The sequence below is a fragment of the Mandrillus leucophaeus genome, unplaced genomic scaffold (assembly GCF_000951045.1).
Source record: "Mandrillus leucophaeus isolate KB7577 unplaced genomic scaffold, Mleu.le_1.0 Scaffold844, whole genome shotgun sequence".
Taxonomy (NCBI): domain Eukaryota; kingdom Metazoa; phylum Chordata; class Mammalia; order Primates; family Cercopithecidae; genus Mandrillus; species Mandrillus leucophaeus.
In genome coordinates, this window is record NW_012109186.1 from 68,126 (window position 1) to 81,945 (window position 13,820).

Below are 13,820 nucleotides of genomic sequence, written 5' to 3' on the forward strand. Positions count from 1 at the left end.
ACACCTACAACCATCTGATCTTCAACACAGCTGACAAAAACAAGCAGTGGGGAAAGGACTCCCTATTCAATAAATGGTGCTGGGATATCTGGCTAGCCATAGACAAAAGATTGAAACTGGACCCCTTTCTTATACCATATACAAAAATCAATGCAAGATGGATTAAAGACTTAAATGTAAAACTCAAAACTATAAAAATCCTGGAAGACAACCCAGGCAATGCCATTCTGGACATAGGAATGAGCAAAGATTCATAATAAAGATGCCAAAAGCAATTGCAACAAAAGCAAAAATTGACAGATGGGATCTAATTAAACTTGAGAGCTTCTGCATTGCAAAAGAAACGATCAACAGAGTAAACAGACAACCTACAGAATGGGAGAAAGTATTTGCAAACTATGCATCTGACAAAGGTCTAGTATCCAGCATCTCTAAGCAACTTAAACAAATGCACAAGAAAAAACAACCCCATCAATAGGTGGGCAAAGGATATAAACTGATACTTTTCTTTTTTTTTTTTTTTTTTTTTTTTTCAGAGACAGAGTCTCGCTCTGTCGCCCAGGCTGGAGTGCAGTGGCCAGATCTCAGCTCACTGTAAGCTCCGCCTCCCGGGTTCACGCCATTCTCCTGCCTCAGCCTCCCGAGCAGCTGGGACTACAGGCGCCCGCCACCTCGCCCGGCTAGTTTTTTGTATTTTTTTTTAGTAGAGACGGGGTTTCACCGGGTTAGCCAGGATGGTCTCGATCTCCTGACCTCGTGATCCGCCCGTCTCGACCTCCCAAAGTGCTGGGATTACAGGCTTGAGCCACCGCCCCCGGCCTTAAACTGATACTTTTCAAAAGAAGACATACATGTGGCCAACATGTATATGAGAAAAGCTCAATATCACTGATCATTAGAGAAATGCAAATCAAAGCCACAATGAGATACCATTTCACACCAGTCAGAATGGCTGTTATTAAAAAGTCAGGCCAGGCACAGTAGCTTATTTCTGTAATCCTAGCACTTTGGGAGGCTGAAGTGGGCAGATCGCTTGAGTCCAGGAGTTAGAGACAAGCCTGGGCAACATGGCAGAACCCCACCTCTACAAAAAGTACCAAAATTACCTGGACATGGTGGCACACACCTATAGTCCCATCTACTAAGGAGGCTGAGGTGGGAGGATCGCTTGAGCCCAGGAGGTCAAAGCTGCAATGAGCTGTGAGCGTGCCTCTGTAGTCCATCCAGGGTGACAGAGTGAGACCCAGGCTCAAATAAAAAGAAGTCAAAAAATAACAGGTGTTGGCAAGGTTGCAGAGAAAAGGGAATGCTTATACACTGTTGGAGGTAGTGTAAATTAGTTCAGCCATTCTGGAAAGCAGTGTGGCAATTCCTCAAAGAGCTAAAAAGAGAACTACCATTGTACCCAACAATCCCATAACAGGATATATACCCAAAGGAATATAAATCATCTACCATAAAGACAAATACAAACCAGGTGCAGTGGATACCTGTAATCCTAGCACTTTGGGAGGCCGAGGCAGGTGGATCACTTGAGGTCAGAAGTTCGAGACCAGCCTGGCCAACATGATGAAACCCTGTCTCTGCTAAAAAAAAATACGTAAATTAGCTGGAAATCACTTGAACCTGGGAGGCAGAGGTTACAATGAACCGAGATCACATCACTACACTCTAGCCTGGGCAACAGAGCAGGACTTCATCTAAATATATATATACACACACACACACACACACACACATATATATGCATGTGAATGTTCATTGTGGCATTATGCACAATAGTAAAGACACGGAATCAACCTAAATGCCCATCAGTGACAGATTGGATAAATAAAATGTGGTACATATACACCATGGAATACTATGCAGCCATAAAAATGAACAAGATTAGGTCTTCTGGGAACATGGATGGAGCTGAAGGCCATTATCCTTGGCAAACTAACGCAGGAACGGAAAACCAAATACCACATGTTCTCACTCATAAGTGGGAGGTAAATGATGAGAACTCACGGACACAAAGAGGAGAACAACAGACACTGGGGCCTACCTAAGATTGAAGGGTAAGAGGAGGAAGAGGATTAGGAAAAATAACTATTTGGTACTAGGGTGACAAAATAATCTGTATGACAAACCCCTGTGACACAAGTTTACCTATATAACAAACCTGCACATATACCCCTGAACATAAAATAAAAAACTTTTTTAATGTGGCACTTATACGCAATGGAGTACTATTCAGCCATAAAAAAGAATGAGATCCTGTTATTTGCAACCACAAGGATGGAACCAAAAGTCATTATGGTAAGTGAAATAAGCCAAGGACAGAAATACAAACATCACATGTTTTCACTTATTTGTGGGATCCAAAACTCAAAACAATTGAACTCATGGACACAGAGAGTAGAAAGATGGTTACCACAGGCTGGAAAGGATAGTGGGATAGCAGGTATGTTTATGTGTACAACAAAATAGAAACAATGAATAAAACCTGACATTTGCTAGCACAACAGGGTGACTATAGTCAATAATAACTTAATTGTAAATTTTAAAATAACAAAGTGCAATTGGATTGCTTATAACACAAACAATAAATGCTTGAAGAGACGGATACCCTATTTTCCATGATGTGATTATTTCACATTGCATGCAAGCATCAAAACATTTCATGTACCCCATAAATACATATACTTACTATATACACAGAAAAATTAAAAATATATATAGATAGCTGTTTGTCTTATTGTATTTACATTCCTTTTAAAAGTCTTATATTTCTGTATATAAAGAATACACAATACAGAGTACAAAATTTAAATGTGCAAGAGTTAGATTGCACAGAGGACAGAAATATAATGAAAAATATTGTTAGATTTTCTCACACATATTATTTAACTTATCCTACTTTTAATTACTACTAATGGCCACGGTTTAGTCTTAGTGTTTTGTTTAAATAGCACTTATGTAACAGAAAATAATACATAAAAACATAATTTCAAGTGAACACTTATTAAATAATGATACATATGCACAATTATTTATAATATGTTATGGGTTTTCTTCATCTACAACATCTAGGTCCTGGGTTGGCTCTCTGCAAGTTGGTCACCCTAAGACTGTAGTACCATTCTAGTGGGAGGAAAAATATACAAACAAGATACTATTTGTAAATTGCACAGAATAGAAACTGATAAACAATGGTGCCTTCTGTGAAAGTGACATCAGTGGCCGGAACAGGTGAGAGAGGCTTTCTTTTACTAGGGTATTTTAAAGTAGTCTTAAATGTTGTACCCTGCAAATATACCACGTATTTTTTTTTTATTTTATTTCTTTTTTTGAGACGGAGTCTCTCTGTCGCCCAGGCTGGAGTGCAGTGGCACCATCTCGGCTCACTGCAACCTCCACCTCCTGGGTTCCAGCTATTCTTCTGCCTCAGCCTCCTGAGTAGCTGGGACTATAGGCTTGTGCCGCCACGCCCGGCTAAATGTTGTATTTTTAGCAGAGACAGGATTTCACCACGTTGGCCAGGCCGATCTTAAACTCCTGACGTTAAGTGATCCGCCCGCCTCGGCCTCCCAAAGCGCTGGCATTACAGGCGTGAGCCACCGTGCCTGGCCTCCACCTATTTTTAAATGTACCTTGCAAATATTCAAAAGCAAGCGACTGTTGTTAGTTCTGCAGAGGGGTTGGCCACAGTAAGAGTGGGGAAAGGCACTAGCTCAGCGTGGGGGCACGTGCTCTCACTCGAAACAATGTATTGAGAACACTTGGTTCTTGGGGGTTCCTGCCCAAACTTCAAGATGGCGGCCAGGCGGACGGCTGATTCTGATGAGTCTGATGAGGTGAGCTGCTCCGCAAAACTGAAGGGCCCACTAAGACTGGGAAATTAGTATGTACTTGTGTATGTGTTTGTGAGGAGAGCCGCTGGAGGGTTTTAAGGAAAACAGTGATTGGATTTATGACCGAAAGGTCCGTCTAGCTGTGTAAGGAATGTCGGGGGACACTATCTGGGGAGCATGTATCTGTAATCTTGGTGAGTAAGGATGTTGGCTTGGACTCGTTAGCATAGTAGCACTGGATGGAGATGTGGAGACATGGATAGAACTTTGGGAGGTCACCTGGACAACACTTGTTGCTAGATTGAATGTGGATTGTGAGGGAAAGCACCAAGATGGCTGCCTGCTCCGTTTCTGGCCTGGGTGAGTTCCTGTTCCCGAGATGGAGAATCCTAGGGCGTTGGTTTATGTGTAGGTTAAGAGTAAGTTATCTGCGACATTTTAAGCCAGAGATAGTTAACTGATGCACTTTTTTTTAAAGTCATTGGGGCTAGATGGTCGGTTCTCACGAGAGTCCTTCGGGCAGTTCTGTGGGGAGGGGCTGGGAAGGGTGTAACTGGGAGGCAAGAAAGGGTCCTGTGTTGGCCTCAGCGGGGAGACAGGAAGCTGCTCGGGGCCAAGAGTGGCTAGAGGGTCTCTAACGGGCAGAGTGAAGGCTTTAGTTTTTCATCAGTGTGAAATGGGCAGCCACGGTAGGGCTTTGAGTGTGACAAGGGCTAACGAAAATACTGTGTGGACAGCAAGCTATTGGGTAGGATTGCCAGATTTAGCTAATAAAAATCCGGGACACCCGGTTAAATATGAACATCAGAACAATTATTTCGTAGCATAAGTATGGCCTGTGCAAATCTGGGATATACTTATACTAAAAATGCATTCGTTGGTGATGTGACATTCAAATGTAACGAGTCCAACTGTGTTGGACCAAGCAGCCCTAACATTGACTGGGTCTGGAATTTCGGGAAGCCGAAAGGGGCCAAGGTGGTAGCCATGGAGGTGTGAGGAGGGACCCCCGCAAAGGTGAGGTTGGCCCATTTGGTGCCCTTTGCCGGAGAACAACTCTGGGGAGTCGAGCTTCTCGGCTCCTCTACTTCTTTTAGCCCCCAGCAGGCTCCACGGGGAAGGATTACCTGCTTCTTCCAATCCTGAGCTCCGGCGCCCGAGCGCGTCTCTTCCCCTGGCCAGCGTCTTGCTGAAACTCCCGCCCCCCGCGGCTGGCACGTAACCCCGCCTTCCGCTTCCCTCCTCCCTCTCCCCGCAGGGGTGGAGCCTGAGCGAGGAGCCCGCGAGCTCCTCTCTCTCTCCTCTGTCCTCCGATGACGAGTGGCTGGATAATATGGAGTCCGGCAAGATGGCGCCTCCCAAGAACGCTCCGAGAGATGCCTTGGTAAGTGGGAAGGATGAGCGGCGGAGCGCGAAGCCAGGTGCAGCCAGGGACCTGCGAGGCAGGGCCACGCTGAGGGCCTGAGGGAGGGCTCGCACGCTCGTTTCAGTCTGGTCAGGGTCGTCAGGAGGAGAGGGTGATGGGGATGCCCCCGGGCCCCTATCTCGCCGCTCGGGCCAAGCTCTGCCAGAGGGTCGTGGTCCAGCGGAGCTTGCGGAACGGCTGCCCAGCTTTGTGTCCTGGGCTTCGGGCCCCTGCCGCCCCCTCGTCTCTACCTATCTGCCAGCCCTGACTCTGCGTCCAGGGTTCTGATGCTAGCTTATCCCGCCGCCACAGCCAAAAATGACAACCAGCTGGAGCTATCCCTACCTCTGCTGGGGAAGCCAACTTGTCTTCTCTTTGCCCCCAACCCCGCCAAAAAATAAAAATAAAAGTTTTCTGCAAAAGCATACTATGCGATTTGGTGTGATCACTGACTCACTTGGGAGGGCAAGGGTGAGTAGGACTTTGGAGCCCAAAGAAGGGGAACCTTGTATCATAAATATAAATACTACCCTTCTATCCAGCCTTGATTTCCAGTACCAAATTCTGCATCTGGCGTTTTTATTTGAATCCACAGGTGATGGCACAGATCCTGAAGGATATGGGAATCACAGAGTATGAACCAAGGGTTATAAATCAAATGTTGGAATTTGCTTTCCGTAAGTTAATGAAACACCAAAAACTTGCCTAACTTGTGAACTAGAAAAGATATTTTTATTGTAAGAACATTTTCTTTTCTTTTCTTTTTTGAGACAGGGACTCACTGTTGCCCAGGCTGGAGGGCAGTGGCGGGATCTCGGCTCACTGCAGCCTCCGCCTCCTGGGTTCAAGCGATTCTCATGCCTCAACCTCCTGAGCTGGGACTACAGGCACTTGCCACCATGCCCGGCTAAGTTTTGTATTTTCAGTAGAAAGGGAGTTTCGCCATATTGCCCAGGCAGGCCTCGAACTACTGACTCAAGTGATCTGCCCATCTCGGCCTCCCAAAGTGCTGGGATTACAGGCGTAAGCCACCGCGCCCAGCCTTGTAAGAACATTTTCAACCAAATTATGTTAACAGTATCGTAGAATTCAGCCTAAAGAACTAAAAAGGAGTTCATGCTAGGGGACAGTAGTATTCATACTGTGATATCTGTTTAAAACTGATCATATAGACAGGACAATTACCTATTAAAATCAGCATATAGGCTGGGCACAGTAGCTTACACCTGTAATCTCAGCACTTCGGGAGGCTGAGGCGGGAGGCCAGGAGTTTGAGTTATGCCTGGGCAACATAATGAGACCCTGTCTCTACAAAAAAACCACAAAATTTATAAACTGTCTACAAATTAGTGGAAACTTTTTTTAAGTAGCCATAAATATTAAGCTGTCTTCATATGTTTAAGAAAAGATTGTTTTTTTCTTAAAGGTTATGTGACTACAATTCTGGATGATGCAAAAATTTATTCGAGCCATGCTAAGAAACCTAACGTTGATGCAGATGATGTGAGACTGGCAATCCAGTGTCGTGCTGACCAATCTTTTACCTCTCCTCCCCCAAGAGATGTGAGCAAACTTGGATTTGAAGTTATTTTTACTTACAATTTTTTAAACTGTAGTTCTAATAAGGATTTTTTTTTTAAGTTTTTACTGGATATCGCAAGGCAGAAAAATCAAACCCCTTTGCCACTGATTAAGCCATATGCAGGACCTAGACTGCCACCTGATAGATACTGCTTAACAGCTCCAAACTATAGGCTGAAGTCCTTAATTAAAAAGGTAAGAAATTTTAGTCAACTTTTCTTTTTTTAAAAGGTGGAATATGATAGGGGACTTTGTGAAAAGCAAATTCCTGTAGCTAGTATAGTAGATTAAAGGTTAAGATAACTTACTAGAATTTTCTTAATTTTAAAAATTTTTTGAGCTAGATGGACCTTTAGTGCTCATCTAATTCAACAGTCATTTTTCACATCAGGAAGCGGGGCCTGAACTCATTTGTGAAGTTGGTAGCAAAGCTAGGACTGATTCCAAGCCTCATAACTCCCAATCTTTCCACTATATCTTAGTTTTTTAGTGAGGCCTAATAACAGAGGGAATGATACCATCAGGAATTGGGCCAGCTTTCTGAAATATGACCTAAAGCTCTCCCACCACTGAAAAAGTTCTCCCTATAATAGGCTGCCTTTGTTTTCTGAAGTTCCACTATAAGAGTTTTATTCTTTTTTGGGTTAAGAAATTGACTAGTTAAGATTACAAATCACAAAGTAGTTAGCTGTTATCCCCATTCAAATAAGACTCTATCTTAAACTTTAATACTGCATAAGATTATATATGTATTCATATCTATTTTTATATAAAGACATGTATATATGTTTATGCAAACCCCAGATTAAATGTTGGATTTAGAACACTGAGAGAACAAAAACAGGACTTTCTTGCCATGGATTATCCATGATCATTTACATCAGCAATCCTAATTTCATTCCTGGTAAAGTTAGGTGTCACATCTTAACATTAATTTGCTTTTTAAATCCCCTAGGGACCTAACCAAGGGAGACTAGTTCCACGATTAAGTGTTGGTGCTGTTAGTAGCAAACCTACTACTCCTACTATAGGTAAGTGAGAGGAGACAATGGCATTTCTGGCTGGTAAAGCAGTGCCTCAGCACTTGGTTTTGAATTATAATGCAAGTCAAAAAGTGAATCAGAAATTCTTGTGTATGTGTTACTATTAATAATTTTACTCATCCTCTAATAAAACTATAAACATACATGTTACTGGCTTTCAAAATGAGAAAGCCACAAGGAACGTCTGATCTCAAATGAGTATAAAATTGGACATTGCCCCCACTGTTGGTGGTATAAACTCTGATACCAAAAACAGGAGTTTACTCTTAGCTGTGTACTCTGTGCCTTCTATAAGGTGCCACACACACACTTATGGCAGTAGACTGCTTATTAGAAATTTAAATTTCCAAATAAATTGATAAGAGAATACAGTAGAAGATTAAGATGTACAAAAATCTTAAGGATCTCAAAGAAAAAAAACTGTTTTTAATACTAACCACCACGCCAGGCCTAAAGATGCAAGTTTTAAACTTTAAAAAAAATTAAAATGAGTTGGCCAGGTGCGGTGGCTCATGCCTGTAAACCTAGCACTTTGGGAGGCCGAGGCGGGCCTATCACTTGAGGTCAGGAGTTCAAGACCAGCCTGGCCAACATGGTGAAACCCTGTCTCTACTAAAAATACAAAAATTAGCCGGGCATGGTGAGGGGTGCCTGTAATCCCAGCTACTCGGGAGGCTGAGGAATGAGAATCACTTGAACCCAAGAGGCAGAGGTTACAGTGAGCGGAGGTCATGCCACTGCACTCCAGCTTGGGCGACAGAGTAAGACTTTGTCTCAAAAAAAAAAAAATGATTTATATAGACCTTAAGACCTGAATATTTACTCTGTTCAATTTGGGGAGGCTCCATCTACAGTCTAATGTGTTCAGTTTTAAAGCCTGAACTCCATACCTGCTTAAACGTATTAACAATCCTTAGGCCAAGAAAACATTCACCTACTGTGAATTTTCTTTTTTCTTTATAAAATAAAATACTTACATTGCTTCGTTACACTTCACCAAATTCTTTGGACTGATCCTTAATACGTGGGAAAACTTACTTAGGGATGGAGATATTTTAGAGGAAGGTCTCACCTTCTGTGTTTGGGAGAGAAAGCAGTAAAACCCAGATTTCTCGGTACCTTTGAGCTTTCTTCCCTTAGACTTTCTGCACCTTTTTCTCTAGAAATAATTGTAGTGTCCTCAGCAACTCTATCTCTGGATAGGCTGCTGGTTCCAGGGGGAAGGGATGTATTGGATAGCCTGCATCCCCAAATGAAAAATTGGAAATGGATACATTTCCATAAATGTATTTTTTGAGAGAGCAATGATGTCAGTATATATATTAAGTCTTCGAGTCTTGCAAAATACATTTATTAAGCAAACATTTGTTGAGTAGCTATTAGGAGCAAGGTAAAAGAGCCGTGTGCTCACAAGGATGAAAAATGTTAACCAAGCTTGTAATCTAGTCAGTGAGATAAGATATTATTATTATGACTCCTATGACATTAAGGGAACTTCAGAGGCAGAATATAAGACATAACTGAGAAAATTAAGGAAAGTTTTATAAAACGGGGTAGTATTTGAGTTGTACCTTGGAATAATGGGTAGAATTTAGATGATTGGGGGTTTAGACTAGGTTATCTCCAAGATATTTTTCTGCTTAAGAAGTATCCGAACACAGAAAGGGAATAAATTTTCTGGGCCCACCTGGAGACCTCAAGGGGTATATTTGATCTCTGCTTTAGTTTCATGGGCATAGATGACATCTTCTGATTCTCAGCAAGCGACCAAGATGAAAAGTGCCAACTATGGTAATAAATAGAAAACCTGGGTCTTTATTCTGGTAGGTTAAACTCTCATCTTTATGTCTTCATCCAGCTAAACCTCAGTGCTTACTATGTAACAGATGCTGTTTGAAGAGTTTTACAGGGATTAGTTTTACTTAATTTTCACAAGAATTATATGAAATAGGTGATATTATCCCCCATTTTACAGAGGAGAAAACTGAGGCACAAAAATTTAAATAACTTGCCCAGGGACACTCAGCTAGTAGGTGAGAGCCTGAATTCAAACTTAAGCAGGTAGGCTACAGAGCCAACATTCTTTACCACTATTCTAAACTGAATTTTGTAACATCTAAGCAAGCTTGTAAATTTTTTAAGGTTCTTTTGCTCTTATTTTTAATGACTTTTTCCTTACCTTTTATTAGTTTCCTTTGCTTTGAAGATAGTTTGCGGTAAGCTGAGTGTAGAATATAAATCTGTATAAATCACCTAACAAACATGGTCTGTTTATTGTAACTACAGCAACCCCACAAACAGTGTCTGTCCCAAATAAAGTTGCAACTCCAATGTCAGTGACAAGCCAAAGATTTACGGTGCAGATTCCACCTTCTCAGTCCACACCTGTGAAACCAGGTAATGTGATTGGGGGTAGGGAACAGAATTTGTGAATAATTTGAAATTGTAGAACCATTTGTGTTCCTATAGCAAGAGGTAAATTGTTTTAATATCCCAACAGGAAGGTGGCAGTAATGCTGCAAATCAGGGTTCTTCAGAGGGACTTATGAGCCCTCTAAAATTCTGTGAAATTTTACAGAGTCTCCCCCCTTATCTTGAGGGATTATGTTCCAAGACCCCCCGTTAAATTTACAACCTTTAAAGTTCAATTTATAAACTTTCTGAATTATGAGGTTTAATTTATAAATTAGGCACAGCAAGAAATTAACAATAATTAAAAAAGAACAATTACAACAACATACTGTAATCAAATATATGTGAATGTGATCTCTCTCGAAGTATCTTACTGTACTGTACTCATCTATTTTTGGATCACAGTTGAACACAAGTAGCTGAAACTGCAGATAACAGGGGACTACTATATATGTAATGTTTTGGGGAGGAGGAAAAGAGTAGTCAGTGTGTTCATCAGATTTTCAAAGAACACCATGAACTAAACAGGATCCACAAATCTAAGGCATCTTCAAGGAAAAGCAGTTAAGGTAAAAGCTCAAGAAAGCGACAAAACTTAGTGATGAATATGTGTATGCAATCCAGAACATAAATGTAAATTCAAATGAAACTGTACCTTTAGTTCATAGGATACACACACACACAGACAGAGACACACACGGCTGGAATAAGTAGAATTCTGTCATAGCACAGTTTACTAATAAGTATGTTTAGATTTCACATCTTCTGAAACTTAACTGCACACAATAAATAACTTACGTAAAATACTGACCTATTAGGGAAGTGATTCCTGGCCTTGAACATACGCCTTTATGTAGTATGTTGCATGATGAGTCCAGTGCAGTTTCCCATGACTAAATTGAAATTCTAGGTTGTTAAAATACAACAGAACTTCTTCAACCTTGTACTAGGTATGTTTAATCTTTATCTATACATAGATCAGAATATCACATTATATGCCATAAATATACACAATTATTGGCAGGGTGTGATGGCTCACACCTGTAATCCCAGCACTTTGGGAGACTGAGGCAGGAGGATCACTTCAGGCCAGGAGTTTGAGACCAGCCTGGCCAACATGGTGAAACCCTGTCTCTACTGAAAATACAAAAATTAGCCAGGTATGATGGCACATGCCTAAAATCCCAGCTACTTGGGAACCCGGGGCATGAGAATCACTTGAACTCAGGAGGCAGAGGTTGCAGTGAGCCAAGATCACGCCAGCTTGGACGACAGAGCGAGATACTGTCTCAAAAAAAAATTAATAATTTAACAATAAATAAATATACAATTATTATTTGCCAATTAAAAATAAAGATTTTTTTAAAATTCAACTCATTGCAGTATAAGTACCTGTGTTTCTTCTATGATATAGTTGCACTTCATGCTGTTGAAATTGGTATTAGAATTACATTCAGCTTTGTTGTGTACTTTTTACCATGTTTTGGATTCTGGGTAATTCATAGCTTGGTTTGGGGGGGCTTTCTTCTCTGTTTACAGTTCCTGCAACAACTGCAGTTCAAAATGTTCTGATTAATCCTTCAATGATTGGGCCCAAAAATATTCTCATTACCACCAACATGGTTTCGTCACAGAACACGGCCAATGAAGCAAACCCGCTGAAGAGAAAGCATGAAGAGGATGATGACAATGATATTATGTAAGGAATATAGTCTAGTCTAGATGCAATTCAAAAAGGAAAGTTGGTTTTGAACTCAGTATACTGAACTAGAATATTCTAGATCTTCTCGTTTTATCTTAAGACTGAAACGTAGCTGCAGTATTTTTCATCAAACTTTTAGATCTCTTTAGTAAACATACAAATGTGTTTATCATTAGGCTTCAATTACAAACAGTTAAGTACTTGTTTCTTAATAGTTTCATTAATGTTGAGTCCTAGTATGGCAGTTCTGTTTTTGAGACACTTTTCTGCCTTCTATCACTGATAGCAGCACTTAAGTTTCAGGTTCTACAGCCTGGTCAGCAGATTTATCTTTAACAGCATAATTTCTGATCTACATTTAAATACTACTTTATTTTATAAGGTAATATAGTTACTGTCACTAGCTTATTTTTTTACCAAATCTCTCAATTTAGGAAACATTTTTTGGAAAGGGTGGATTTAGAGGAGAGATTCTAAATCCATTTTGAATGTATCTGTTTCTTTGCCTTCCTTAACTCCCAAACTCAACTCCTTTTCTGGATCCCATTCATTTTCTGCACTTCCCCCATAGGCTTGTTTCTCTCCATTGCTGTTAAATGTAAAAGGCCATACCTGGAATTTTAAAAATACCATTCCTGGTAATACAGCTCAGTGTCATTTTCCTATTTTTAAAACATGCTCTACATGCCTAATATTTTGTGATTCACTTTAACCTGATGGTTTGCATTTGCTGGTTTTCACTCTTCTTATCAGAGCAGTTGGGTTTTACACCTTAGTTTTTATGCCTGTTAAGCTTTACTGTGCTTGACAGGTAGTTTTGGGTTACATTCAGTTTTAGTCTTGTATTCCAAGTTGATAACTACATGTTTCACATTTCTAAATTTAACAAGAGATGCTGTAGCTTAAAACATGTTTTGATAAGTAATTACACTGGACCTAGGCAAAACCACTGAAGAACAAGTGTTCCTTTTTACCACATACATATTATGTTTTGATCACTGCTGCTTGAGCCCCCCATTGGTATAATTCAGATCAGTTTTTTAGCTTGTTGACATGAGGATGTCACATATAAGACGGGATCAAACCTGAAAGTAAGACGCTGATGGTTCTCCATCCTCTATAAGGCCCACAAGGAAAAGAAATTAGTGTGATGTGACTTGGATTTATGTGCACTCTGCATAGGTTTCCCAATAATACTGTAATGTTGCTGAACACTTTACCCTGTTTTCCATTTACACAGTCATATTGGGAAAGATGGCAAAGCTTTTGCAAATATAAACACACCTGTTTTGTTTTTCTTAAGTTCAATGTACTTTTGTAGAATTTTGTAAAATAAATGTGTTCGTATCATAATTTAGAATTTATAGCCAAGGATCCTCAAAACAGAAGTTTCATCTTAGGATAATGCTTGATATATCTAAGAAAAAGTCCAATAACAGAGAAGAAATGTCTCATCAGTTTTAGTGTTTTCGATATTAGGGAAAGGTAATATAAAAACAGGTAAAATGTATACAAACAGACCTGATCAACATCATAGAAGATAAATATTCATTATATAGCATAGGATATTATTACTTGAATGTTCTCAGGGAGGCAGCAAGTCAGGAGGCCTAGGTTCTAGTCCTAGTTCCATCATTTACCAACTGTGTGACCTTACTTCACCTCTTAGCCTTGTTCTCCTCACTAGTAGTAGGAAAGTAACACCTACCCTGCCTACCTCACAGGGCTGTTGTGAGGGTTCAATTGGTATATGTGAAAATTCTTTCAAAATTGTAAAATACTATATGATTATAAGGAATTATTGTATTTGTTCCAAGGTTATTAATAAAAATTTGAGCTTA

The 13,820-nt window shown here is 40.4% G+C and overlaps 1 protein-coding gene across 1 annotated transcript; it reads left to right on the forward strand.

Moving 5' to 3' along the window:
• The first annotated feature begins 5,074 nt into the window (after positions 1-5,074).
• TAF9B (TAF9B RNA polymerase II, TATA box binding protein (TBP)-associated factor, 31kDa) lies at positions 5,075-13,820 on the forward strand. The gene is made up of 7 exons (XM_011968454.1): positions 5,075-5,220; positions 5,837-5,918; positions 6,668-6,804; positions 6,883-7,017; positions 7,778-7,853; positions 10,152-10,262; positions 11,817-13,820. Exons 1-7 carry the CDS (start codon positions 5,170-5,172, stop codon positions 11,978-11,980), a joined length of 756 nt encoding a protein of 251 aa, XP_011823844.1. The 5' UTR covers positions 5,075-5,169; the 3' UTR covers positions 11,981-13,820.